This window comes from Microtus ochrogaster, chromosome 6 (genome assembly GCF_000317375.1).
Source record: "Microtus ochrogaster isolate Prairie Vole_2 chromosome 6, MicOch1.0, whole genome shotgun sequence".
Taxonomy (NCBI): domain Eukaryota; kingdom Metazoa; phylum Chordata; class Mammalia; order Rodentia; family Cricetidae; genus Microtus; species Microtus ochrogaster.
Window position 1 is genome coordinate 67144226 of NC_022013.1, and position 26659 is coordinate 67170884.

The 26659-nt window shown below is 44.7% G+C and overlaps 1 protein-coding gene across 2 annotated transcripts in view; it reads left to right on the top strand.

Annotated features, from left to right (window-relative positions):
* The window catches only part of Cacna2d3 (calcium voltage-gated channel auxiliary subunit alpha2delta 3), an 833716-nt gene that overhangs the window by 401455 nt on the left and 405602 nt on the right, over window positions 1-26659 (top strand). For both annotated transcript variants that reach the window (XM_005348768.3, XM_005348769.3), the window contains exon 10: window positions 22907-22996. In XM_005348768.3, the coding sequence (XP_005348825.1) occupies window positions 22907-22996 (90 nt within the window). The remainder of the gene's footprint in view (window positions 1-22906; window positions 22997-26659) is intronic.

Below are 26659 nucleotides of genomic sequence, written 5' to 3' on the forward strand. Positions count from 1 at the left end.
AAAAAAATCCAGGGACCACAACAGAGAAGACACACATACCTGAATTTCACACAAAGGTGCCCAGTTTTGCTGTGAAGAAGGTACAAAGCAGTGCAGGGGAGGGAGGGTAGCCCCGAAAACTAGTCACAGGGGGGCTATCCAACATCCATAAGCAAAGCAAATGAGAGATTAACCCTGACCGAAGGTTTACAGTTCATGAAAAAATATAATTCAAGTGGCTCAAGGAGTCGGCTGCAAACTGACTTCAACTATGGCAGTCTTAGAGGAGCAAGGTGAAAAATTCAGGAGCTTGGGCTAGGAAAGAGTTTGGGGGCTTGATGTGACAGAAGTTCTTCAGTCATGTTAGAAAAGAACTGCTGTGGTTTACTGCATAATGGCTAAAAGCTTCCTTGTAGTTCGAGAACAGTCTCAGAAGACCAAGTCTATTGGTATCTTGAGATACTTCAGACAGAGGTGAGCTCTGCCAGTCAATGGGAACAAGTTTTTGTTTTTGCCATCAGTTCAATGCTGGTTATGGACCTTCCACACTCATTTTTCTCTTTGCAACCCAGATCATTCATGAAAAGCAACGTGTTCCTTTACATATACTCACTTAACAGTAGGTTAACAGTAGGGATCTAGGGATGGAATACTATACCCTCACTCTCAGACCTGATGGCTGGAGTCAGATTCTCTTCCTGGCTATGTCCCGGTGCGGCGCTTCTTACCTGTGGTTCGGATAGGTCAGGGACCCCATCGTGAGGGATGGAAACAGAGTGGCCAGAGAGCAGACATTCCAGCTGCTGGATTTCCATTTCCATAGGGAAAACCCTATGCCCTAAGTTTAGGACTAAGGGGTACATGGCTCCTAGAAGTGGGAATGTGCCACCAAATGCATGAGGCTTGTTAAAGGGGTCTGTCTAGGTTTTTTGTTTGTTGTTTGTTCTTGTTATTTCAATAGAAGATCTGAAAAACTTCGACAATAAAAGCTTGGGATTCTTTATGATCTTACCCGGTTTATTATCATATATTATACAAAATGGTGAAAATATAGAACATTGAAATATAATCAAGGTGAGCAAAATATGATGGGGTGATACTGGCTGGTTTCAGATCGGCATTTCTCTATCGTTATTTTTGCTCCAATGCTTTGATGGTAGCTTTGATCTTTTCTGCATTCTTCTCATAACGGGAATGGAGCATTGTGACCTGCCATGTCCCTGTGTGAAACTGGCAATGTGAGCGTCAGGGGCAGTTAATTGACGTGGACCAGCATGGTCGGATGTTTTTGGGAACGCTTGCTCTAGGGACGGAGTGACATCTGAGACTCTTCGCCCCCACTGAAGGTTCAGCGATCGAGTGGGCATGAAGAGCTTCCTGGAGGTCACATTTGGGATTCTGATGCCTTGTATCCTCAATACAGGGGCCTGGAAAGCAGAGCACGATCATTTAAATCAAAACAGCATTTGATAAAATTACTTTTAAAAAATGAGAAAAAAAATGTGGTGATCGTAGTGTGTCTTCAAACAAGCAAGATGAGAACGGAAATGTTGGTTGGCTTTGATCAAAACTGGCTTCCCGTGATTTTTGCATAAAATAAATAGACGACAGCTCAACGCCCCTGGACAGGGGTCTGGAGGTTCTCTTAAGTGGTCGGGTTTGTCTTCTGAAGGTGTGGTTTTCTGTCTGGAGAACATTTGGCTTTGCTGTTTTATATTCTAAATAACTGACTGGTGTTTCCTTTAAGGAAAAAGAAACCATGACAAATTGGGTGAGTCTGGTGTTCAAATATAGAATTCAAACAAGGAAATTCACATTGTAATCTGCTTCAGACCTTCTGAACCATTCATCAGACCTTGAAATGAACCTCCCGTGGTCTCTGCGGAGAGCAGAGGGGGGACAGGAGGGAGGACGGAGGGTGATATGGTTTTTCTCTGGTTTTATAATGAAGATGTCCTGAAATCCACAAAATTTCATGGTTCTGTTTAAGATTCATTTGTGAATTGGCTGTTGCAGAATCAGCTGATCTTAGAGGCCCACGTGACTCCTATCTTCTTTGGCAGCTCGTCTCTTTCCCCTAACACCAGGAGACACCAGAGCTCCTTGAACTAATAAAAGGACCCAACAGAGTTCCACTGGACTGTTTCTTCCAGTCCAAGCTTGGTTGGAGGGGACAGCCAGTATGGTAAAATCCTCAGCCTCCCTTGGCCTTAAGAATAAGCAGTATGCAGTCTATCAGTGTTGTGAGGGTGGGGGGCTTATGCATAAATAGCTTTTCTGCATATACATAATAATTTATATATATTTACATATAATATAAATATATTCTGCACAAATACAAAAGGAGGCAAAGTTTGTTGAGGGAACAAATGATAATTCACTTTTATTAAATTAAAAACTAGTAAAAAGAATAGGAATTACATTACTTTTAAACATTATGAGTACCTAGAGATAACTAATAGAAAAAAATTAGGAACAATTTTATACAATTGTCTATAAATTCTACATCTGATCACTTAGTATTCAATGCATATAATTTAATAAATATAGCTACAAACATGAATGAAGTACACATGCATACAAAACACATACACACAGAGAGGGGGCTTGGGGGAGGGAGAACAAAAGAGAGAGTAACAGTGCTAACTACTGTTGTGACATGGAGTTCCTGTTTTGCTTGCTTTAAACTGCAGGGAAGGGAGGGAAGAAGAGGAAAGCTAGAGAAGCTTACCTGATATATTTCTGCATTATTAGAGCATCTTTCCACTGAGGACAGAATGATTTTGCAATTGGAAGTAAAGTATTTTAAAAGTACTTTCACAGCACTGAAAGTCATAAAAGATTTAAAATACACTGTTTTTGGAATGGCAAATATTAGCCCATTCACTGCCTTGCAGTTCAAAGGGCACTTCCTAATTTCTAGATGGACTTTTTCTAATGGGGCAGGTTTTGTTTGCCAAGGTCAATGGTGTAGCCACATAGTGTCAAATCCACATTATCCTGTTACCTGAAATTACTTAAGAACAGTAGGACAAATGATGCACAGACCATAACTCCTAGTTCCAACGAGACCCCCTTTCAGAGACTCTACAGAAGCTGCAATCTGGGGGCTGTTTCTGTGAGCGATTATCCTGGAAGGTCTTCAAATATTACCTTTTAATTTTAATATATAATTATCTGTTTATATGCATTTGATCAATTCACTCATTTAGAATTACTTGTTTGCTTTCAGGAAACAACCTATGTTAGGCTGTGTGTGTCAGCTTATAGTGTATGACAGTTTCTGTCATTGTGTCATTTCTACTTCAGTGGACTAGAATGAATGCCAGAAAATTTGCCAAAGGCTGCATGGTAAATATTTTGGTTGGGGGGGCATAGAGGCTCTACTACAATGACTGGAATTTATGATCAGAGCACAACAGTAGATGCAGATAGTTTATAATGGTCCTGGCTGTGTTTCAATAAAACTTTATTTATAAGGATGGTCCATAGACAAGCATGGCCCATGGATGATAGTTTGCCCATCATTGGAGTGAATTATAAATGAGACTAGAAGAAGATGGGTATTACTAAATGCAGATTTTGCAAAACTCACAGTCAACCCTTTCTGCATGGAGCTCATGGAAGCCAGTAGCTTCCTTTGAATTCAAGCCCTATCAATGAGGGCTTAGGGAGGATATCCACCTTAGATGGACTTTCTACCTTAAATAAACACACCAGTTAATTGATTTCTTAATTTTGCCGTTCATCTGTATTTAGCTGGAAGGAAAAAAAAATGTAAGGATATGCATTGTACATAGAAATAGGTATATGAAATAATAGTATTTGAAACAATATAGATACAGTGCCTTAGGGGTTAGAAGACAAGTGTGATTCTCGTGATTGCCATCACTGTTATTCCCAACATATTTGGGCAACTCACCAGAGAAGTGATGGAAACATGAAGATGCTGGATGACATGTGCAGCTACACACAGTGGAAATACAGAACCACACCAGTCGCATCCATCGTAAGAAGCCTGACATTATCTACCCATTGCCTTGCTGAGCAGGTACAGTTAACTTTCTTACACAATTCAATATTATTTCATTCTACTAAAGTCTTGCCTTACAGAGAAGCAAAGCCCAGTTCTGAATTATGGGTAAACAACATGACATGTTTAGACGTGGTTGATGAGTGGTGTTAAGTAAGATATTCTTATAACTCTATGGCATCCACCTTTGTAAACAGAGACTGCACGTTGGTTTCACAGACGCCCAGACCCAAATAATCACACAGAAACTATATTAATTATAACACCGTTTGGCTAATAGCTTAGGCATATTTCTAACTAGTTCTTACATCTTAAATTAACCCATTTCTATTAATGTGTGTATCACCACAAGGCTGTGACCTACTGGCAAGGTTCCAGTGTCCTTCTCTTTTGGCCGCTATATGGCATCCCCTTGACTCTGCCTACCCTGTCTTTATCTCTGTTCATATTTCTTCCCACCTGGCTTTGCTCTGCTAAGCCATTGGCCAAAACAGCTTTATTTATTAATCAGCAAAAGCCACATATATACAGAAGGACATCCCACATCTCACCTTAGTAAGAAAGGGCACAGCTGTGTGTAGCATGAAGAAGGATGTGACATTTGCTTATTACTTTCACCCGTGTGGGAATCTATTGAGTTCTTTATTTGGATTTGTCTGTGTATGTGTGGACAGGCTTTCTGAAAGTCTCTCTCTCTCTCTCTCTCTCTCTCTCTCTCTCTCTCTCTCTCTCCTGTGTGTGTGGTCTGTCTGTCTATCTGTATGTCTTATTGCTCCATGGCTGTGAACTGCCAGAATTTCTAGTCAAGAAGGAACTATGGCACTGTGGGTACTACTCTTCATAAACAGTTTTGTCTGGTCCCCATGCTTCCAGGGACGATGGTCTGATTTGAACTGTGGCGGCTGCTTTCCTGGTTTCTACCTTGACACCCTATCAAACAAGTCACGGTTTCAAATTCTCCATAGCTTTGGGGGAGAATTCATGAAAATGATTAGACCCGAGACCCTAGTGAGCAATTCTGATCAGCATGCACTGCAGAGGGAGAGTCCCAAAGTCCTCTGCCATTCTCCACTCTGTTCCCTGGAGACAGGGTCTCACTGAACCTGGAGCTCCCAATGCTTTCTGGCTAGGCTGGCGTCCAGCAAGCACCAGCAATCCTTTGCGTCCACTTCCTATGCCAGCACTGGAGTTGCTGACTCACATGGCCATGCCCAGCTTTTATGTGTGAGCTTAAGATCCGCACTCAGGACCTCACACTTCACAGTGACACTCTTAGTCACAGAGCCGTCCATACAACAGTTCTTGGACAGTCTGTGTGTGTCTGTGTGTGTGAGCTGTGGATGCCCACAGCAGTCAATAGAATGCCTGAGATCTCTGAGAGCTAGAATGGCAGGCAGTTGCTAGCAACCTAATGTGGGTGCTGGGAACTGAACTCTGTTCTTAGGGAAGCACAGCATGTTTTTGTAAACTATCTGCTCTCCATGGGTATTTTTAATGGGATCATCCGTCTACTGGGCTGGAAGGAGCTGTAATTTCACAAGTATTTACCTAATACTATCAGGGATTTGGCTTTAGAATGAAGCCCAGTCTCACATGGATGTCCTTGGCCTACAGTAAACAAAGCATTCTTTAGGTAAACACACATACATTGTATGCTGCATGTAGCCCAGGCTGAGGGTCATGTTGGAGACTTGTTAACTAAATGCGGTTACTGTGGAGGGAAGCTCTGGGACTCATAGTCAGTATCTAATATCTTAAGAAACATGTCTCCTGTCAAAACTCAGGTTAGTTTCATGGCAAGTATTACTGATGGGAAGGCATGAAAGCACAGTAACCAGGGCATCTGACCGCGTATCTCAAAATCCATGCTGTGGGTTAAATCAACACCCCAAATTAGTACAGCTCTACCTGCCCCGGCTGTTGTACTGGAAACTGACTAGGAGAACTGGAGTATGCTGGAATAAAGCAACACAGGCCTCCCACCCGCTGACCCTGGGGGTGCAACATCATCCTTTGCAAAAGTCTTCCTGTTTCTCCCCAACCCATTTGTTCATCACATCCTATAACTGGAGGCCAAGTTCCAGGCCTCATTCTGTATTAGACAAACTGAATCCAGGGTGCCATGCTCAGAATAAAAAACAAAAACCAACAACAAAAATTACCGTTAGAAGGACACACATGAACTTAACACTTCTGCAGATGACAGAGTGGTCAGACATTTCATGCAGGTGCAGCCTGAGTGCTGTGCACATTAACAGTCTGCGGTCGACTGCGCTGTGTCTTCTGTTAAGAGAGCTGCAGGTGTTCCCGGCCTCTGCTTTCCTTCCTGTATGCGTCACGTGACCAAGTTAATGAGTTAATAATGAGAAGCTTAACGATTTGGCAGGCAGACCAGCGCGCCTTCCATGCTCGGATTCCCCCATCAACACTGCAAAGCAGCCCTGTGGCCTGTCTTCTAGCTTTAATTATTCTACGGGATTAAGCCTGTTGGCGAATCTGGTTGAAATGAGCTATGCAAATCACTGAAGGTCTTAGGCCGGCGTGATTTCGCTCTGTGCTCTTCTGCAGGCCCGAGTCTGGGCACCAACTCATCGGAACCTTAGCCGCCTCCCCCATCACATGGCAGAGTTGAGGTGGTAGGTGGGAGAGCTGCCGTGTCTTTGCCTCGGCTGGGATCACTGAGCATGGGGAGGACCCAGATGATGCCAGACCCAGATCCTATGCTCTGCGGGCCAACATCCCTGGCAGCCTCAGTCAGCTGGCCTTGGCACAGCCCCCAGGTGGTCAGTGATTTAGTCTCTTCAAACTTGTTAGGATTGGCAGTTTATGCCGAAGGCATCTCTTCTTGAGTGAGGCCTGACACCTTGGCACAGAGAGGCCAATGTGTTGTGTAGGCTGTCATGTCTGGGAAGTGGGACAGTGAGACAAATTTCTCACTTGGGTAGAAGTCTGGAAATAATAGAAACAGCTCTAAAGGCATCTGTGCATGGTACAGAGGATCTTTCCTATCTTCACAGAGGGAAGATGTTCTTTTGTTGTGAATCTGTAAACTATTGGCCTGGAGTTGAGAAGCTTTCTTGGTTATTTGCTTCCAAATCTCACTGGGCTGAGCTGGATTAACCTCATTTAACAGCCTGCTGGGTCTTGAAGGGAACATCCAGCCTGAATCAGCATGTAATATTTGGAGCTGAGTTCTCATTAGCATTCCACTAAGGGGGCAGAAGCCCGTTGCCTGGCTTTTCCTCAAGGACCAGTGTGGGATCTCTACACTGCCAAGTGAAGAAGATAACGTGGCATGCTGTGATGTGCCCTGGGAGACTCTGGCTGCTCTTGCTTTTGCATTTTCTTTCTCAGCAGTGTCCCAAGCCTCTTGCTCTCTGCTTCCTTATGTGTGTCTGTAAGGAGCTGCAGGTCGGAACAGCGGCTCTTACATGGAGCATTTTGCCCCTGGAAGCTCCAAGTGGCACCTAGAGCATCTCAGACATTGTTCCTTCTGAGCCTGTACTTGGTCACCCTGTCCAGAGAATTCATCCCCACATTGCATACATGTTGCCGATGAAATCAAGTGTTCTGTTGGACTGTGTTTTATTTGATGTCCATATCATGTGATGGGATTGTTACAAGGTCTCCTTGGCAGCTGAGACCTCAAGCATCACTTTTTCTTTGCCAGGCGTATCATGAGGGGTGCAGCATGGTCTCATTTGACTGTTTGTGTTTATGGTTTTTGGTGTAAATTTTGTTTTCTGGATTCCCATTCTCATGGTCACAGTCTAGGGTGGTGATGGCAAGACTGCAGTAGCAGCCGGACAGACCTAGCGATAGCTCAGAGGGCTTCAAAGGGAGGCAGCAAAAACAAAGGAGGCCTGTGCATTATTTCCAGGCTCCTACCTAAGTGAGCTGTTTTGTTTCACTGTCCCACTCCCAGGACGTGATAGGTGCATCTCACACTGAGGTCTCAGTTCCAGACAATGGTCCCTGCTTAGGAAACACCTTCACCATCATCTACCAACCAAGCCCAAGTGGTCCAGGGCCTGAGATTCCCACTGTAAAATGAACAACATTTTATAGGGAACCTTTAAGCTTGGAGCCACTGGGTACTTTTAGCAAGCTTCCCAGGGATTCAGTGGCAGTCTGCTCCCAGCATCCTGTTCGACACCACCACTCACAGTCCCAGCATCCTTCAGTTCTGGCAGCGCCACTTGCATCTGACTGAACATAGGCACAATATGAGCATGCTGCCCTGACCTCTGAGCACCGCTCTCCATCCAAGTCCCAAGAACTAGAATCAAGTGACTGACTCCTTTGAGGGTTCGAAGTAATGCTTTCATGGTTAGGAGTTGTCTTCTAAATGTGTTCCCTTACCCTGATCTCTCACACAAACTAATTTTAAAATTACTACATCAAGTGAACTGTGGATGATTCTTTCGCCAGTTGCTGGTTGAAAAGAAATTCTGCTCTCTGATGTCATGACCCTGGAAACCAAAGCCAGGCATTCATAAACACCAGTAAACATTTGAGTAGAGACAGAGACCAAAACTCTGACTGGAGACAGCCCTTTCCTTACCACGCCTATTCTTAGGTCGCCTAAGTTAAGCCTCTGCAGCCATCAGGATGGTTTTCAGTACTGCCACAGTCTGGTTATAGTTAGCCCCTACCAAAGCTCATGCTGAGGCCAAAGTCCCACTATGGAGGCTGGGATGGAAGAGGGCTTAAGGTCTTTCCAGCAGTCCCGGGTGGACATACAAGAACAGTTTATTTTTGTGAGCCAATGTGACACACTGAGCTGCCCACCTTCCTTCCGCCTGTCTGCTTGCTTTTGTTTCTTGCTGTTTCACATAGACAAACCTGGATCCTCTGACGCAAGGAGCTGAGCAGACAGCGTCCATACTCTAGGACTTCAAGAACCATGAGAAGCTTATTTGCTTCTTTCCTTTAGAAATTACACATGAATGGGTGTTTTGCTTGTGCAACAGAACATGGGCTAGGTATTAAACAGAGCAGTGGGGCTTCTGGTTTATCGAGTTTAAAGATGTTGAAGATGTTAGCAGAGCATTAAGTAAGAGTAGGACCCTTCGGAGCACGGGACAAAGGTGACCACACAGGTTTCATGACCAAGAAAGCTGACTCCATATTCACAGTCAGTTTTATTAGCTCTGATAATAAATAGTCTCCTTTCTGCCTATCTAGTGGGAGCCTTCTAAAGTATTGAACTGATCCCACTAAAGGCAAGAGTCCTCACTACAACAGGACATTTTCCAGTGACATGGGCTGAGCTTTTGGTTTTAGGATGCCTCCTCTGATTCTTTTTAAAGGCAATTCTTGGCTTGTTCCCATGTTGTGGAAGTTTTTCTTGCTGCAAGAAGAGGCTGCTCCTTCTTAGCTCAGACCCTGGCAGGGGCCTGGATTGGAGACTCAGGAACACTTGCCTCACAGGCTGGGAGTTCAAACTGCCCTTGAAGAAGCATAGCGTCTGCTGCTGTCTGGGTGTTTCCTCTGAAGGTGGAGGCTTTGGTGGCTTTGGTGTCATGATTGCTGAGTGGGTGGAAAGAAGTGGTAGGGGTGGGGCCTTTAGTTTCCACCTGCTCTATCGTAATTGGTCAGTCAGTTTCATTTGTCATGCACACAAACGCAATTAGGGAGATGGGCTGGAAGGTGGCCCTTCTGCCTGCCTAGCTCTCAGGGCTCCTTTTGGGTGGCTCTAAGGGAGAAAAGGTATTGCACTTGCCTCCTTCTAGGTGGGACTGGTGAACTCTCCCAAGTATTTCCTCTCTCACAAACTGTTCTTTGTTCTATTCGCCATCATTGCCAGGCTGTCTCCACCCCACCTATCTGATCCTTTACTTGCCAGGCTGTCTCCACCCCACCTATCTGATCCTTTACTTGGTTTTTTAATGGCTAGCTCCTCTCAGTCTCCCTTTGAGGTCTTTTTAGTTCCCATAAAATATTCAGACTCTTCATTCCCCATGCTGATCCTCAGCATCAGCCTCAGCTTATATAGACAAATGTATCTCTTCTTCCCTTTATGCTGGCTGTCAGCATCAGCATCAGCATCAGCATCAGCATCAGCATCAGCACCAGCTTCTAGAAGACAAGTGCGCCTCTTCTTACCTCTATGCTGATCATCAGCATCCACATCAGCTTATGACTACAAGTGCATCTCTTCTTTCTTCTATGCTGTTGTCATAATCAGCATCAGTATCAGCTTCTGGAAGACAAGTGCATCTCTTTCTCCCTCTCTGCCAGTCCTCAGCATCAGCCGCAGCTTATGAAGACAAAAAGTGTGCCTCTTCTCCCACCGTCCCACTGCCCAAAACCCAGGGAACAGGCATCTAATGATGACTTTGGGGCTAAGGTTCCAAAATATGAAACCCTTCTAGAAATAAGGACATCTTGGAAGCAAGGCTTCACCACAGCAGTGATGATTTTTTTTTTTCCCCGAGACAGGGATTACTCTGTGCAACAGCCCTAGCTGTCCTGGAACTAACTTTAGTAGACCAGGCTGGTCTCAAACTCACAGAGATCCGCCTGCCTCTGCCTCCCGAGTGCTGGGATTAAAGGTGTGCACCACCACTGTGATGATTTTTTCATGATACTTTTACATTAAGAAAAGTCTCATTCATAATGTGAATAAACAAAAGGAAGAGAATCACAAGTTGTGTGTATTGCTGCTATCAAAAATAGGCAAAAACATGTTTTTGTATTATTCCAGAAGGCTATCCAATGTTTTTCTTAAAGTACATTTTATTTAAGTATCTTTTAAAATCAAGAGTAAGTTGAAATGACCTTTATAGGCATATGTTAGTTCATCTGCTATATTTAATATGACTACATAACATTCCATCCTTCTTATTGTTCAATATATAGCCTGTTTTTTATTTTTCTTATCATTATAAATAGTGTTATGATAGACATGGTTCATATAAACATTTGGACAGTTGTTTGACTGACTCTTTGGGGGTAAAACCATGCAATTAAAATTGGGCTGAATAATATTTAACTTTTGCACACATTTAAGCCTTTATATTCTTGTTAATTTTAAAAACCTGGTTTAAAAGATATTTATCTGCCCCAGGCTGAGCACTGTTGAGGTTTTGAGAATATGAATGTCAGCAAGGCTGACAAAGGCTTTTTTGTATGTGTGTGATGGCATCATGCTGGGTGACAAAGGCCAGTCTCAAAAGGTGGCACTTGCATGGTTCCAGTCATATGATATGCTCAAAATTAGATGCCAGTGATGAAGGTTGGACAGATGGCTTAGGGGCTAAGAGCACTAGTGATATCTGGGTCCTTTTTCTTTCTTTCTTCTTCTTTTTAAAAATATATTTCTATTACTTTGTCACAAAAGTAAATCTATACCATGATACTTTCCAGTCGGTAAGACCCATGCTCGACCCAGATATCTCCATTGACAGAGCATCCGTCTTGGAGAAGATTTAGTGGGTGAAGGCATTTTCCACCTAACCTGATTACTAAAGTTTGATCCAGGAACTACGTGGTAGAAGAAAAGTAGCTCACCAGATCTGTCCTCCTCTGACTTCCACATGAGGACAGACAGACGACAGACAGACGGACAGACAGACAGACACACACACACACACACACTGGTGAAAGAGAAAGAAATAAAGTTTGTATCACCTGTCATTAATGTGCTATTAGCCAGGTTTTGCTATGGACAATGCTTACTCTGAGTGGTGTTAAAGAGAATAGAACCAGGACACTGAGGTCACTTGAATGTCCTGTGGACTCTGATTCTTGTTAGTGATCTGCAATCATGCACTTCACTTGTTTGGTCTGTTTTCTTACCTAGAAAACAAGGATTAAACACGGGAAGGTGTGTTATAGACTGAATTTTGTCCCTGTGATTCTTAAGCTCATTCCTGTAACTCAATTGTATTTGCATATGGGTTCTGAAATACTTCTTACTGGTGAATGCAGCTACCAGGATGGTCCCTGATCCAATATGACTGTTGTCCCTCAGGGGTAGTTGTACATGTAACAAGCAATCAACCATTTGTGAGGTAAAGAGAAGCCCTTAGGAGAACCCACATCAGTCAACACCCGCCTCCCAACCTCCAGACCTGTGAGAAGGGGACCATCACTCCTTTTAGTAGTCAAAGAGCCTGAGGTCCTGCTTTCTAAGACTCACAGTGCAGATCATTTCCTATACAAGGTGTCACCAGGTAGTCTTTTGTGTCTGGCCTCAAGATCCACAGGGTACCAGTTAGGCTTACTTGTCAGTGATGTTGTCTTTCATCTGAATTGCTGACTAGAATGGCGGCTTTATTGGTGGAGTGTACTTTCCAGTGCCTTCTCCAACTTGACACCAACAAGGTGCTAGAGGTCAGAACAGGAGTGTTGGGGAAGATCATTTAAAATATTGTACCATCCTTTTAGTAATTGCTGTGGTCTTTTATCCTGTCCCTTGTATTATTTTTAATAAAATGCTGATTGGCCAGTATCCAGGCAGGAAGTAGAGGCAGGCAAGGAGAACAAGAGAATTCTGGGAAGAGGAAAGCTTCAGTCTGCAGTCGTCATCCAGATGCAAAGTAGCCAGACACAAAGAAAGTAAAATGTGACTACCTTACTGGAAAAGGCACCAAGCCATGTGGCTAACATAGACAAGAATTATTGGCTAATATAAGTTATGAGAGTTAATAAGAATCCTGAGCTAATAGGCCAATCAGTTTATAATTAATGTAGACCTCTTCATGTTTCTTTGGGACTAAATGACTGCAGGACCGGGTGGAACAGAAACCTCGGTCAACAAGTAATAATGGAGACAGAGAGGGAAAGGGATAGAAAAATAATTGCTAGCTATCAGATCATTTGGTAGTGAAGTCATGTGGTGCTTTTGCTTTTACATGGATTATGTTTATCTTTTTAAAAACTCTGTATCATCTTGCCATCTTCCCCTAAGTGGAGCCTTACTTTATGAGAAAGATATTAAAGAAAGTACCATAAACTCATTGCCCATGCCAGCCAGGCTGGGAATCACAGTAGGTTTTGATTGCTCTGCCTGGGAGTCTCCTTTTCCCGCCTCTGTTTTCTTCTTAGGGACTGAAGTAGGAGGATTACCCCTTGAAAACCTGCAGACCCATAAATTGGGTTCCAGACAGCTCCCTTGGGAGGAAGATTACTTTTCTGTAGATGAGCCAGTGTTTCCTCGTCTAATGCCTCTGTGCTAGTCACGTGCTGGGCCTTTTCCTGCAAGGATGAGTGGCCACACCTTCCCATGGACTCTCGTTGAGAGAAGCGCATCATCCCAGTCCAGCTAGAACCAGCAGCCCCGGGACCCTGAAGCACAGGGGAACTGGGGAGCCAGGGGAGAGGTGCAGGGAATGAGTGACTTCCACATTAAGGGGCCTACCTTAGCATTCTCATTATTATCTCTGTGAAAGGTACCGCCCATGTCAGGGAGTGAGCGCTTGTCATGATGCCTCTTTGAAATATGGAAATAATGATTTTCTTTCTAAAGTTCCTTTAGCTTCAGTTAAGAAGCTATTAGGGAGGAGTTAGGCTCTCCCTGACCTCTGGGGAAAAGGCAGTGGTGTGGCTTGCCAGCTGATTGGATACCTTCTCCACACCTGTGTGTTGCTTTGATAGTCACTCCGGGTTCAGAAGAAGGACCTTACTATCAGGGCAGCTGGCATCACAGGGATAGGTATTGGTGAATTGCTGTGAATGGACCATCTTCTGTCTAGACACAAGAAGATCTACATGGGCAATGCCCAAGAGGGATAAAGAAAAGGGCGCAAGTTTGCCTCTAGCGTCGGAACCAAAACTACAGACTCAGTACAGTGAAGACTGAATGACCATGATGAGGCCCCAAGAGAACACTGCATGTCTATAGATATACATTCCCACTGGCCAGGTGGACTGAAGAATTGCAAGGAGACATTTTACTTCAGAAAAAGAAACCTGGAATATTTGGAAGACTGTATCTTTAACTATCCATTGGGGAGCCTGAACAAGAAAATGTTATTGATGAGTCTTATTGTAGTTCTGTCTTAGAGTGGGTTTTTTTTTCCAGTTTCATTGTCTTGCTAGTGATTGAATCTTTATTTTCTCAGTGGGAGCATGCAAGTTGTCTTCAGAGTTTCCAATGCTTGTGCCTTCATATCCTGGGGTTGAAAATCTATCCTTCTAGACCCCTTGGTTCAAAGCTGATTTGTTTTTGATGGAGTCTGTCTTGGGTCTCTGCTGCCCTCTTCCTTGAGGTTTTGTATTTCTGTTTCTTCCCATGGCTCACCTGCTGAGACCTCTGTGACCTGCAGGTCAGCAGCCCCTAAACCTGCCATTCCTTCTCAGCTCCGAGTTTTGAGATCTTTTCATCTTCACACAGCCATTCTTACTAGCCATCTGTTGAACGACAGCTCCAAGTGCCTGAACATTCCTGCTCAAAGGGCTGCCTTTCTCCCACACCCATGGAACACAGTGTCCTCCCTTTCTGGAGTCTGCAACCAAATTCACTTATATATGCCATTCTCTCCTATCCTAGGGTTTTGTCATGTCTGTTTCTCTATCTACAATACTCATGGTCTGACTAGTAGCGTTCTTGCTCCCAGAAACACATTTGCCTCAAATCAAGGCCTTTATAAGTTTGATGAACCTTCGGCAATGTCAGGAAGATATGAAGGGCAAGATCTGCTGCTTCACACACCCACTGCCATCCTGTATTGGCACACAAAGCAGGTGCCCTGTCAGGAAGCATCTGGGCTGTGGCTTTCTGTAGTGTTCTTTTGTTTGCAATGTTAACAATAAGGCTTGCCTGAAGATTAGAGTGTGGAGCTAGCAACTAGTTAGCCATAGAGGTTAGGCAGTGATGGTATACACCTTTAATCCTAGCATTTGGGAGACAGATGCAAACGGATCTCTGTGAGTTCAAGTCTACCCTGGGCTACATGAGATTGACTCTGTCTAAAAGAGAAACAGAGCTCACACAAAGCTGATCCCAGCACTTGAGATTCCATGCCTTTAATCCCAGCACTAAGGAGACAGAGACAGGAGTGATGGCTGGGAGGAGAGAGGAATGTAAGGCAGGAGGAGAAAGAAGCTCAGGGGAAGTCTGAGAATGCAGTCTGAGGATTCGTAGAGACAGGATTGGTCCTTCATTCTGAGCATTGGTAGAGGTAATAACTCTCTGGTGTCTGACTGCTCTGCTTCTCTGATCTTTCAGTTTTCATCCCCTAATACCTGTCTCCAAGTTTTTATTATTAAGACCAATTAGAATTCATGCCTACGGCTTTCCTCAGAGCATCTGGACCCTGCCGTGGCCTTACATGAAACATGGCAGCAGGTCTTCTCAGACTCTGTGGTGGGCTGTGTGAGGTGACTAATGTGTCTCCTCTGGGACAGCAGGGACTGAAGCCACGGTGGGAGCGCTGGTCCACCTGGGAGCTTCCCAGCTGAGGAGCTCCTGTGCTGAGCTGACGGCCACCCATCTTCTTACAGGAGTAATTAGCGTTTCCGCCATAGAAACGAAGCTGTAGCTGATGTGAGGAGCCTGGTATGAAATGGCGTGCGTTGTTCATGTCCAAGAGATCCATCTCGTGTCTAATTTGGCACTGGCTTGAAACAGCTGCTGCCTTTAGACACTTCAATTTGTTATCCACAATAGGAAAGAGACCCGGGGAGAGTCCAGGGCAGATCCATCAGGATTCGTGCTGCCCCTAACTTACAAACAGCTGAGCTACCTCCCTCCTGCCAGCTCTCTTGGACCATTCCATTTTCATTTTTAGAAACACCTTGTCTCCACTTTCCCCAGAGGAATCAATGGTAGCCTGAGTTACTAAAGTCTGGGTTTGGAGGTGGCCATGCCACAGATGCGTGCCTTTCTACTATAAACTCTACTGACTATTCCTGGCCCCGTATCCATGAGCCATGTGGCCAGATATCTACAGAATTCAGCCAAGGAATTTCTCAAGTGAGCCATGTGGCCAGATATCTACAGAATTCAGCCAAGGAATTTCTCAAGATAAATGGGTACCTAAGAGAATCAACCTGGGGTTGGTGTTGGGGCAGCAGGCGTCTTGTCAGGTGTGCATATGACAGGACAGAGAGGCTAGTAAATAGCCTAGTTGTAACTACATCCAACTAGAAGATAGGTGTGGGAATCTTATGGATGGACTTCAGTGGTTTGGGCTTGGACCATGGAGCCTTGTGAGAGCATACACGGAGATTTCAGTGAGACAGCCATGATGGCTGGTGTAGACTAATCATCTATTGGCTGATAGGACTGTCAAAAGCCACCTTCCTGCTAGAGGGAAAATTGTACCACACCTGTTACTGGGACTAAAGCTTGGAAGGCTTCTACAGAACTCTTGTAACGGCTATTGTTGATTGATGACTTCATGACATCTGAAATTAAAACCTGGGCAACTGGGAACACCCATGAGGTATTACTTTTCTTAATTAAATAATTTGAAGTGGGAAGATCCACTTTGAATGCAGAACTTCCGAGGTGGGAAGATCTGCCTTCAATCCAGGCCATGCCTTCTGCTGGCAGCCAATATGAAGGACATGGATGAAGGAAGCTTTTGCTTTTTGCTTGCTCTCGCTCTTGCTCTAAGTCCCTTCCCTAACTGGAAATGCATTCTACTTCTTTGGGATTCCAGCACACACTGAAGAACAGCTGAGACATCCAGCCTAGTGGACCGCACAGCTACTGGATTCTTGAACCTTCTGATGGTAGACAGCCATTGTGAAGCTAGACTATAAGCTATTCTAATGAATCTCCTTTGTATGTATACACACACACATATACATACATACATACATACATACATACATACATACACACACACACATATACAAACACACACACAGTATGTGCTGTTTCTCTAGAGACCTAAGCTCACACAGCACTCTCAGAACATCTGGATTCTAGTCTGTCAAAACATATGTCACTTGTGTCAGCAGTAGGGGACAGAGACGCATCTCCACACTGCTTCATTCAATTGCCTTACGAGTTCCCCTGCTCTTTTAGGGACTTCAGCTTGGGCTAGACTGAAATTTCTGGCATTAAAGCAGAAAAGAATTTCAAGACTAGCCAGTATGAAGCAGAGTTGATGTTTCATTAAAGATATTCTAATATAAACTTTAAGTATGAGGCTGCTCAGAAAAACATACCCAAGTGCAGGTAGAGGCTTTCCAAGGGAGACTAGCAGTTTTCTTATGAGCCATGTCTACCTCCTTGGTGTGGCCAAAGCACATCTTAATGGTTACTAAGATACCTTTCACCTGATTTCTTCTCTCTCTGTTTAAGCACAATGATAGGGCAGCTTCAAAGGTACCATGGATGGGATTATAATCTGTTAAGAAATAAATAGAAACAAGAGCTTCTAGAATCACACAGGAGTTTAACACGTCTTTCCCCTGTTAATGGGGTTTCCTGCTAAAACTCCTAGAAGATTGTGTCTGTAGCCTGGATGGGAGCAAGGCTGTACACAGTTATAATTATTCTCTCTGTTGCTATAGAGAAGCTGAGGACACACCTTCTATGTCCTTATAATTACCCTGTTTTATTCTCTACTTCACCTTGAGCTACCCAGCTGTCACAGTGTGTGGTCACTAAGAGCCAAACATACTGAGGAACAGTTGTATCTTATGTAAACTTGACACACAAGCTAGAGACATCTGAAAGGAGGGAACCTTCATTGAGAAAATGCCTCCATCAGAACCAACTCAATGGCATTTTCCTTATTGATGGGGAGGGCTTAGCTCATTGTGGGTGTGGCCACTTCTGGGCTGGTGGTTGTGGGTTCTATAAGAAAGCAGACTGAGCAAGCCGTAGGGAGCAAGCCTGTAAGCTGCACTTCTCCATGGCCTTTGTGTCAAGTTCTGTCTCCAGGATCCTTCCGTGTTTGAGTTCCTGTCCTGGTTTCCTTCAATGATGAACAATATTGTGGAAGTGTGAGCCAAATAAACCCTTTCTTCCCCAGCTTGCATTTTGGTCACGGTGTTTCATCACAACAATAGCAACCCTAACGAAAACAGGTTGGTACCGGCATAGTGGGGTATGGCTGTGACAGACCTGACCATGTCTTGGGGAGGATTGTGGAAAGACGTTGGAACTTTGAGTCAGAAGAGTCATTGAGTGTTGAGAGCTCAGCTGAATGTTCTGTCAGAGCTTGAATGTTGAGCACAATGGAGAAGATAAAGGCCTGCCCTTTGAAGTTTCAGAGGGATGTTTAAATATCAGGGCCATTTGCTATTTTCAATTAAGAGTCTGTCATTCTGGTCACCTGGGGCTGAGGTGTAAGTCACAACTAACAAGAAAACACAAAGGACCATGTCAGCACCACTGAAGTGAAAACTTTCATTTCTAGGGCAATGAATCTTGGTCAGCTGGAGCTAAGACATGAGCAGCGATTAAGACAAGACCAGTATCACTGAGGTAGAATTTCTTAGAAAGTGTTTTCTCAGGGTCAGTACACACAAGCTATGTTCCAGCAGTGGTCAAGGTTGTACCTTGTGCTGGCATCTGAACTCACCCAGGTGGAGCTGGTTTTGAAGACATGAAGGGGTCGTGCAGAGAAGCTGAGGCTTGGCACTGTGAGAGGCCAGGGGAGGCCATTGATGAAAGGGCAGCCTCAGTGGTAGATGAAGACCCAGGACTGTGAGGGTTCATGCAGAGAAGTTGAGGCTTGGCACCTTGAAGAGAGCCTATGAGAGGTTAGGGGTGCAAGTTTAGCCTACATGTAGCAAGGGACCCCAGCAGTTTTGGAGATGCCAGTGCCATGGACGACCAACAAGACCAGCAGCAGCAGTGGAGTGGAGCCAACCTAGAAGACCAGCTGTGTGTGCTTCAGAGGGGAAGCTGACAGATGACCAGGGTCTTTTGGATGAAGCGAGAAGATTGTGAATGAATCCCAGATATTTGGACATTGAGTTATTTATACTGTTGGAGTTTGATTTTGCTTGGTTGAGATTGTGATTGTGCCCTGGTTCTTCCCTCTGGCCGAAGGTATTTAATTTAACTTTGATTTAACAGGAGCCCATAACTGAAATACTTGGAACTTAAAAAGAAATTGTAGGTTTTAGAGAGATTAGATATTTTAAAGAGACTGAAATTTTAATGTGTTTGAATTTGTAAAGACTGAGGGACTTTTAAAGTTATTTATGTTTTTAATGTTAAGATCTTGGAGATGAATCAGAAAGAAAAAGTGTGGCGTAATAGTGCTGTGTTTGTCAAGTTCACAAGGGATCAGTTTGCTGGCTAGTCCTATGTCAGCTTGACACGCAAACAAGTCATTTCAAAGGAGGGAACCTTAACTGAGAAAGTGCCTCCATAAGAACCATCTGTAAGGCATTTTATTAATTACCTATTGATGGGGAGGGCCCAGTCCATTATGGGTGTGGCCACTTCTGGGTTGTATAAGAAAGCAGGCTGAGCAAGCCAGTAACCATGGCCTCTGCATCAGCATCTACCTCCAGGGTTTGCCCTGTTTGAGTTCCCTGTCCTGACTTACTTCAGGGATGAACAAGCAGTGTGGAAGCCCAAGCCAAACAAACCCTTTCTCTCAGCAGCTTGCTTTTTGGTCATGGTGTTCCACTGCAGCAATAGAAACCCTAACTAAAGAAGACACCTCCCAAATTACTTCTGGTCATGGATCTAGCAATAGAAGCCCTAACTAAGACACGTGGACAAGGAAGCGTAGGCATTCTGTTTCCACAGAGAGATTTATCAGTATGATTCTACCAAATGAAACACAGGTACAGGGAGAGCCCACTGCACCAGAGACCTCCATGGGCCGGGCTGTGGTGGCTGTGTGAAGGAGATAAGCAGACTCCCTGGTTCCTCCTGGCACTGAGCAGGAGGAGTGGTGGCAGGCTTATCTCCCCAGGCAGTAAGCTGCACTAATTGCTTTGGAAGCAAGGCCTTTTCCTGGGCAGCAGCATATGCCACATGAATTGCCTGAAGCAAAGATAAAAAGCCACCTTATTCTTCCTTTATTGAAGTTTAATAATACGGTAGGGCTGTCACGACTTCCCACAAACTGTTTAATTTAGAAAAGGCGTGGGGACTGGCTACCTTCTGGCCACATCTGTTGCCCAGTTCCCAGCCCAGCAATTTGGAACCTTCTATTCTGCTGTAGCTAGGCTCCTGAGGACCCTTGGGGATTATGGGTCAGTGAAATTAGCCATGTTTGTATTCATCTAAACCAGCCTGGCCCTTGAAGGGCAAGATGTTATTTTCCAAGGTGTATCAGATGACAGAGCTGCAAAGGAGGCAGTTGGTATGGAAGGCATCAGAAGTATAAAGTTTCCGGGGGGGTGGGTGAGGATGTGCACATGTGTGCAGATGTGTGTGTATGTGTGTGTGTGTGTGTGAGTGCATGCATGCAGATGTGTGTGTGTGTGTGTGTGTGTGTGAGTGCATGCATGCAGATGTGTGTGTTCATTTGCTTGCCATGTTATTTTTAAGGCAGGGTCTCTTGCTAAACCAGTAGCTCACCAAGTGATTAGACTGGCTGGCCAATGAGCTCCTGAGAGCCTCCTGTTTCCACTTACCTGTATTCCAGCTGAACTCAAGTCCTTTTGCTTATGATGTAGATAGTTTATCAGCTAAGCCACCTCCATAGCCACCAACCTTCTGATTTTCTTTTTAAACTTAAGTATTGATAATAATCCTCCCCACTCCACCCATTTTTCCTCCATTCATACAAGATTTGAAAGCTTTTAAAGAAGTCCACAATCCACTCCCACAGAACAGCATGTTGTTTGGAAGAAAGCATATGGCTGTGATGTGGTGGTGAGAACAGCTGGAGAACATGGGAAGGGGCGGGCAGTGTCCTTAGGAGGAAAGTGGTCCCTGGGCCTTGGCAGAACTCCCCTCTCCCAGACCCAAGCTCCCTCGCCACTTCTTCCTTTGAACATCTCAGCACGGGCACTGAATGGGTTCCTAGAATCGTCATTCTGGTACTCATGGATGAGCACCCTCTCTTAATGACCGCAGACTTGTTGTCTTGTGATATGACTGTCATTTCCTGTCACAAGCTATGAAACAGGCAGGGATTCCGAAATGAAGAGGGTTTCACGTTGTTTTCTTGGCCCACAATTCTCTTCAGATGCATCTCTCAACAGCCCATACCTCTGAGCGCAAAGAGGAAAAAGAAGGCTCAGAGAAGAAAAGTATCTTAAAGGAGAGGCAAAATGGGGACAGGAGGGGACAGAAATGTCTTCCTGTAGTCCCGAACCCTGATGGACTCTGCTCTGTCCACCATCTAGGCAGTTACCGTGACCATTCCTCAGATGGCAAGATTGGGGCTTCATGGTCCCTGGTACAGCAAGAACAAGAGCATTTAGTTCATTGTTTTTCTGTTTGTTGCTATTCAGGGGCTAAACCTCATTTATGTTAGTACGTAAGATGTTTAAGATGGCATTTAATATAACCATGATACCAAAACAGTGTTAAGTAACTGTTAAACACTAAAGATCCCCTGGGCATAAAGTGCCTTGATATGTTCTGTCTGGCACAGATACCTGGTAAGTAGCAAGGTTCAGGGACAGTGATTAAGAAGAAGGGTGGGCCTGGGCAGTGTTGGCATTAACTCTGTGAGTTTGAGGCCAGCCTGGTCTACAAAGTGAGGATTAGGACAGCCAGGGGTATTATGCAGAGAAACTCTGTCTTGAAAAACCAATATAAAATAAAATAAAAAATAAAAATAAACAAAAAAAGAAGAAGAAAGCGAAACCAAGGACTCCTCTAGCTATGACACTATTTGGAAGCGCTCTCTTCAGGGAATTATTTTTTCACCTGATGTATGAATTATATTTGGAACAGGAAAAACAAAGCAAAATCAACTGACCTTGTCACAAAGAGCAGTGAGCCAATCTGACACGTTTGTTCCATTTGGTTCTCCATGTCCCAACAATCAAAGGAACCCTTGCCTGAAGCTGCAGGTGACTCCTAGCCACACATGGATTAAAAGAATGGTAACCATGCAGTGCAGACCTGACAGCCACTGAGCGTGGGGGAAGGTTATGGTACCAGATGGGCTTGTAATGCAGAACCCAACTTACAGTGATTCCACCCTGGGGCCAGTTAAGGACCAAGTGCTCTGTAAAGAATTGAGGGGCGTAGCACAATGGGCGAGTGCTTGCCTAGCGTGTGCAAGGATCCGTCTTCAGTACAGACCACTAAGACAAACAAAATCAAAGTCCAGACTTGAGCACGCTGTGTGCTCCATGTGCCGTGTCCTCGTGTGCCGTACTTCTTTACAGGGCTTCTTAGCCACTTTCTTATGAGGCTGAGGCTAGATTTCTACAGAATCATAAGAACCAGAGGAGAGTTCGGGCTACAACCAAGGAGGCCCAACTTGCTACACATTAGAGATACTTGGAAGGAGGGAACCCCACCTGAGAAAATGGTTGTTAGATCGGCCTGTAGACATGTCTGTGGGGAGTTAATGATGGATGTGGGAGAGCCCTGCCCACTATAGGTGGTGCTGCCCCTAGGTGGTCCTGAGCTGTACAAGATGAGAAAGCGGTTGAACAAGCCATAAGAACAAGCACCTTTCTTCTGGGATGTTTGCCTCGGTTCCTGCCTCTAGGGCCCCGCCTTGAGCCTCTGTTCTTCCTTCTCTCAGTGATGGAGTTTGACCTGGGGGTTTTAGGATGAAATTAAGCCCTTTCTCTCTGGAGTTGTTTTTGGTCCGTTCTTTATCACCATCACAGAGAGACAAACCAGGGCACAAAGGAATCCCAGTGAACTGGTCTGAGAAGCAAATGGCCTGAGAGAGCCTCCTAAGATACAAAGAGGGTGACATTTATACTGAGCCTCAGGGAGCAGTGCAGAGAGTGGCAGCGGAGCTGGGGAATGAGCTGGTAGCAGGTTCCATGAAGCTGGGAGACATGCAGAGTCCTAATGGATTTTATGCTTTGTCCTTACAGCACTTCAGGGAGCATTTGGACAAACTTTTCGCCAAAGGAATCGGAATGCTGGATATCGCTCTGAACGAAGCCTTCAACATACTCAGTGATGTAAGGACCTCTTTGACCTACCTTGCTCAGACTCAGGACAATAGATGGGGTTTGTAGAACATCTCGGTCAGGGTTATTTTCAGTCCTGAGGTGCTCTGAGAGCAACAGGAGCAAACCGGAATGGCACCTACGTCTGGATTAGGGTGTCAGCCATGTAGAGTAGGCTATTGTCATTCTGCACATGAGCAAATGAAGGGTCAGGGTGATGAGTCCCTCGGTACTGCACAGCATGTGGGCGGTAGATAATTAGCCTGGATCCTAGGCCTGGGCTTTGCTTGATTTTACTTTGCCACTCAGTGAAATCCCAGTTTAGATTTGGGGTTTTTATACCCCCAAAGGTACACTGGCTCTTGGGTCAAAGGTTGGAATAACACCTAGAGATTCTTTCATCAATGACATTTGGCACAAAGAAAGCCACTGTGGTCTCAATCCTGAGCCAGTGTCTTTTCCTCCTGCCGTAGAAATAAAAACACAGAACGAAGTGTCTAGCCATTTTCTTCAGTATAAGCCCAAAGCCAGCCTTTCTTGCCTCATTTCCAGAATCTGTAAGCTACAGGTGATTTAACATATATGCAAGAATTCATGCATTCAGTAAAGTGTTGGACTAGCATACACAAAGTCCTGGGTTCACATGCCGGTAATATGTAAATTGTGTATGGTGGCATACACCCATAATCTTAGCAGTTGGGAGATGGAGGGAGATGGATTAGAAGTTCAAGATCATCTTCAACTACACAGTGAGCTCCTGGAGTCAGCCTCCTGCCTCCCAACCTCCCTCTCCTTCTGTCTCTCTCCTTCTCCCCCCACCCCCTTGCCCTTTTCTCTCTTACACAGACACACACACACACACATACAGAGTTCATGGGTTAGAGAGTCCTCAGTTAATAGAATATTAATAGCTTAGAAACCCCTGACCTGGGCAGAGGGCCAGCTGCTCCTTCACATTGGTTTGGACCCAGGCGGGTGAGTTTTTGGACCTCAGAGCCGTCAGTCTCAGCAGTCCTGAGTTATCAGTCTCTTCCTGAGAGGTGATGCTGCAGAGACTTGACCTGATTTGGAAGCTCCGTCTTTTTATCTCAAGAACTACTCTGAGCTCAGCCTCTTGTCAGGAGTCTTCCCCACACCTCATCCTTGCTTCCCTGCTCTTGGTGGTAGAGGAGCGTGAGTTAGGGGACTGTTAGCTTTGTGGTCCTCTGGAGTCAGGCTGGCTGAGCAGGGAGAACCTCGGTGTGAGATACTGAATAGGGGATTCTCAGCTTCACTCTTCTTATCTATGAAGGCAAACGTGTGACTTTTCCTGGAGACACATAAGGAAATGGCTGTTTACCCTAAATAGACCATGCACAGACCAGAGAAAGGATTCTATCCAGGTCCAACATGGTAAACGCTTTCCTATTGGAGTTGCTTCCAACTGCACATGCAATTCCAAGGGCAGTTTCCTACCAAGGAGTCCCATCCCCACCTGGGTGACAGCTTATGAGAACTATGCCTCCAGTGAGTGTTACCTTTACCAGACTTGGCCATCCCTGCATTGTCCTGCTTCCTTCATGGCTAGGACTCCAGGTCAAGATAATCTATGGGTTACTGCAGCGCCTTCCCCATGGCAGATGGGAGAGTCACACTGGGAAGAGAGGCACTCTAGGAAAGAGGGAGACACATACTTCTAAGAATCCAAATGAGATCACTTTTTAACTCCAGAGATGTACCTGAGATGATTGCAGTTGATAAAACAAAAGCAAAAGAGAAGTTAGGGTGTGCATGCTGTAAACAAACATTTATAATATTGTTTGTGAAATTTCCAGAAACTATGCAGGATAGGAACAAGGCCATACTTCACTTTCCTATAAGCCTGGGCCTGAAGCACTGTTCATTGCTGTTTTATTTTCCTTATTAGAAAATATTTTCATATAAAATCCATAGTGCCTCCCACCAGCACCTTTATAATGCGTCTTCCAAACCATGCTGAAATTTCTGATCCTCGGCGGCTGAAAGCTTTGACTCAACTTCAGTCTCAGGGACCCCTTCTTCCACACCCCTATCAGGGTCCGGTGCTAACCCAGACCCTCAGTTATTTCTCTAAACCAGACCCCAACATAAACTATCTCTCTCTGGACTGGCGTGGAGGAGACGGGAATAAAGACATGACTCACATAGTCTCATTGGGAGGGAGATTCTAAGAGATCCCCCATGATATCCTGAGTTCACATCCTGAAGAATTCCCTCCGTTTATTCTCCAAACAGTCTTTATACCAAGACTTAACTGAGGGTGAAATACGTTAGCATTCTGTCTCCTAGGTAACCAGGAAATGGCCTTTTGTCGTGTCCCCAACTACCTGTCTGCTGTGTATGCTATTACAAAGAAAGGAGCAAAACATCCTGACCTTTTGTTAGGTTAGCGACAGCCTGCCTGGCAGGATATGTGACCCACCTCAGGTGTGGCCTATGGCTTGGTGGCTTGGCTGCTATGCCATATAGAAATATGGGCCTTTACACCCTGAACTCCAAGTCTCTCTATCCTGCCTCAAAACAGCTCTAGCTTCTTCTCGGAGACAGCCTTGCCCCTCACATGGTCTCTCATTCATCCCCTCTCCCTCTTCTTTCCTGTTTTCCCTACTTGTCCCCTTCGTTCATCAATTTTGGCTTCAAACATTCCTGAGCCAGTGATACAGCCAGATAAATGCTGAGCCATCAAAATCTTCAACAGAGGGTGGTGTAGAAGCTGGGGTGCTACCCTTATGCTGGATATTTGCAATGTACTCACACATATATGTTCTTCACTTCAAAATTTAAATATATTTTTGCAAGAAGGGCCACTGTACTTATATATATCTTAAAGGCTAGGAGAAGTCTGTAGGGTAGAGAAATGTACTGTTTCTATTGGTACTTAGATGTCTTGGCTCACATAATACTTTATATCATATCATAAACTTCATATTAACATCTTGTAGTCTGGGTCCACTAAGCATATGTTTGGGCATAACATCCTTTACATCCTTCCAAATATTGTGTACACAGTGCCAGAGACCACTAACATCCAGAGGAAATACCAATATGGGTGCCTTTAACTCTGCTCAAAGCCTTGTTAGTAATTTTTTTTTTATCACAAGTATGTGTGTATGAATGTATGTGTGTGTGATTGTGGAGGCCAGCGTAAGCTTGTCTGTTCCCTCTTCTACCATGTGAATCGGGAGATTGAACTAAGGTCGTCAGACTTGGTGACAAGTACCTTTTACCCACTGAGGCTTCTTATTGGCTCCCCTTATCTTAAGCAGTGAAACCTTCTATGGATCCATATGCCTATGGAAACTCTATAGAATCTGATCAATCAGACCCAAATGGATTGCTCATCAATCCTAGGGAGTGGGAAACAGCTCCAGTGAAGGCTGCCAAATGCCCGTGCTGGACATTGGCTAGCAGCTGGCACCGTATTTGTCTGAGTGCACATTCATCTAATAGAGAAACATTTCTCCTCATCTCTCTCCACTGGGCTTTTCAACAGCTAAATTCTTATACAAACACAGAGATGGTTAATCTCCCATGAAAATGAGGCTTTATCTATTTTCCACTTCATCCATGCGGCCTTTGAGTGATAGAATTCTCTTCCTATGTGTTATGTCTGACTTTGCAAACGTATCTAAAATTAAAAGCTTTCACACACACACA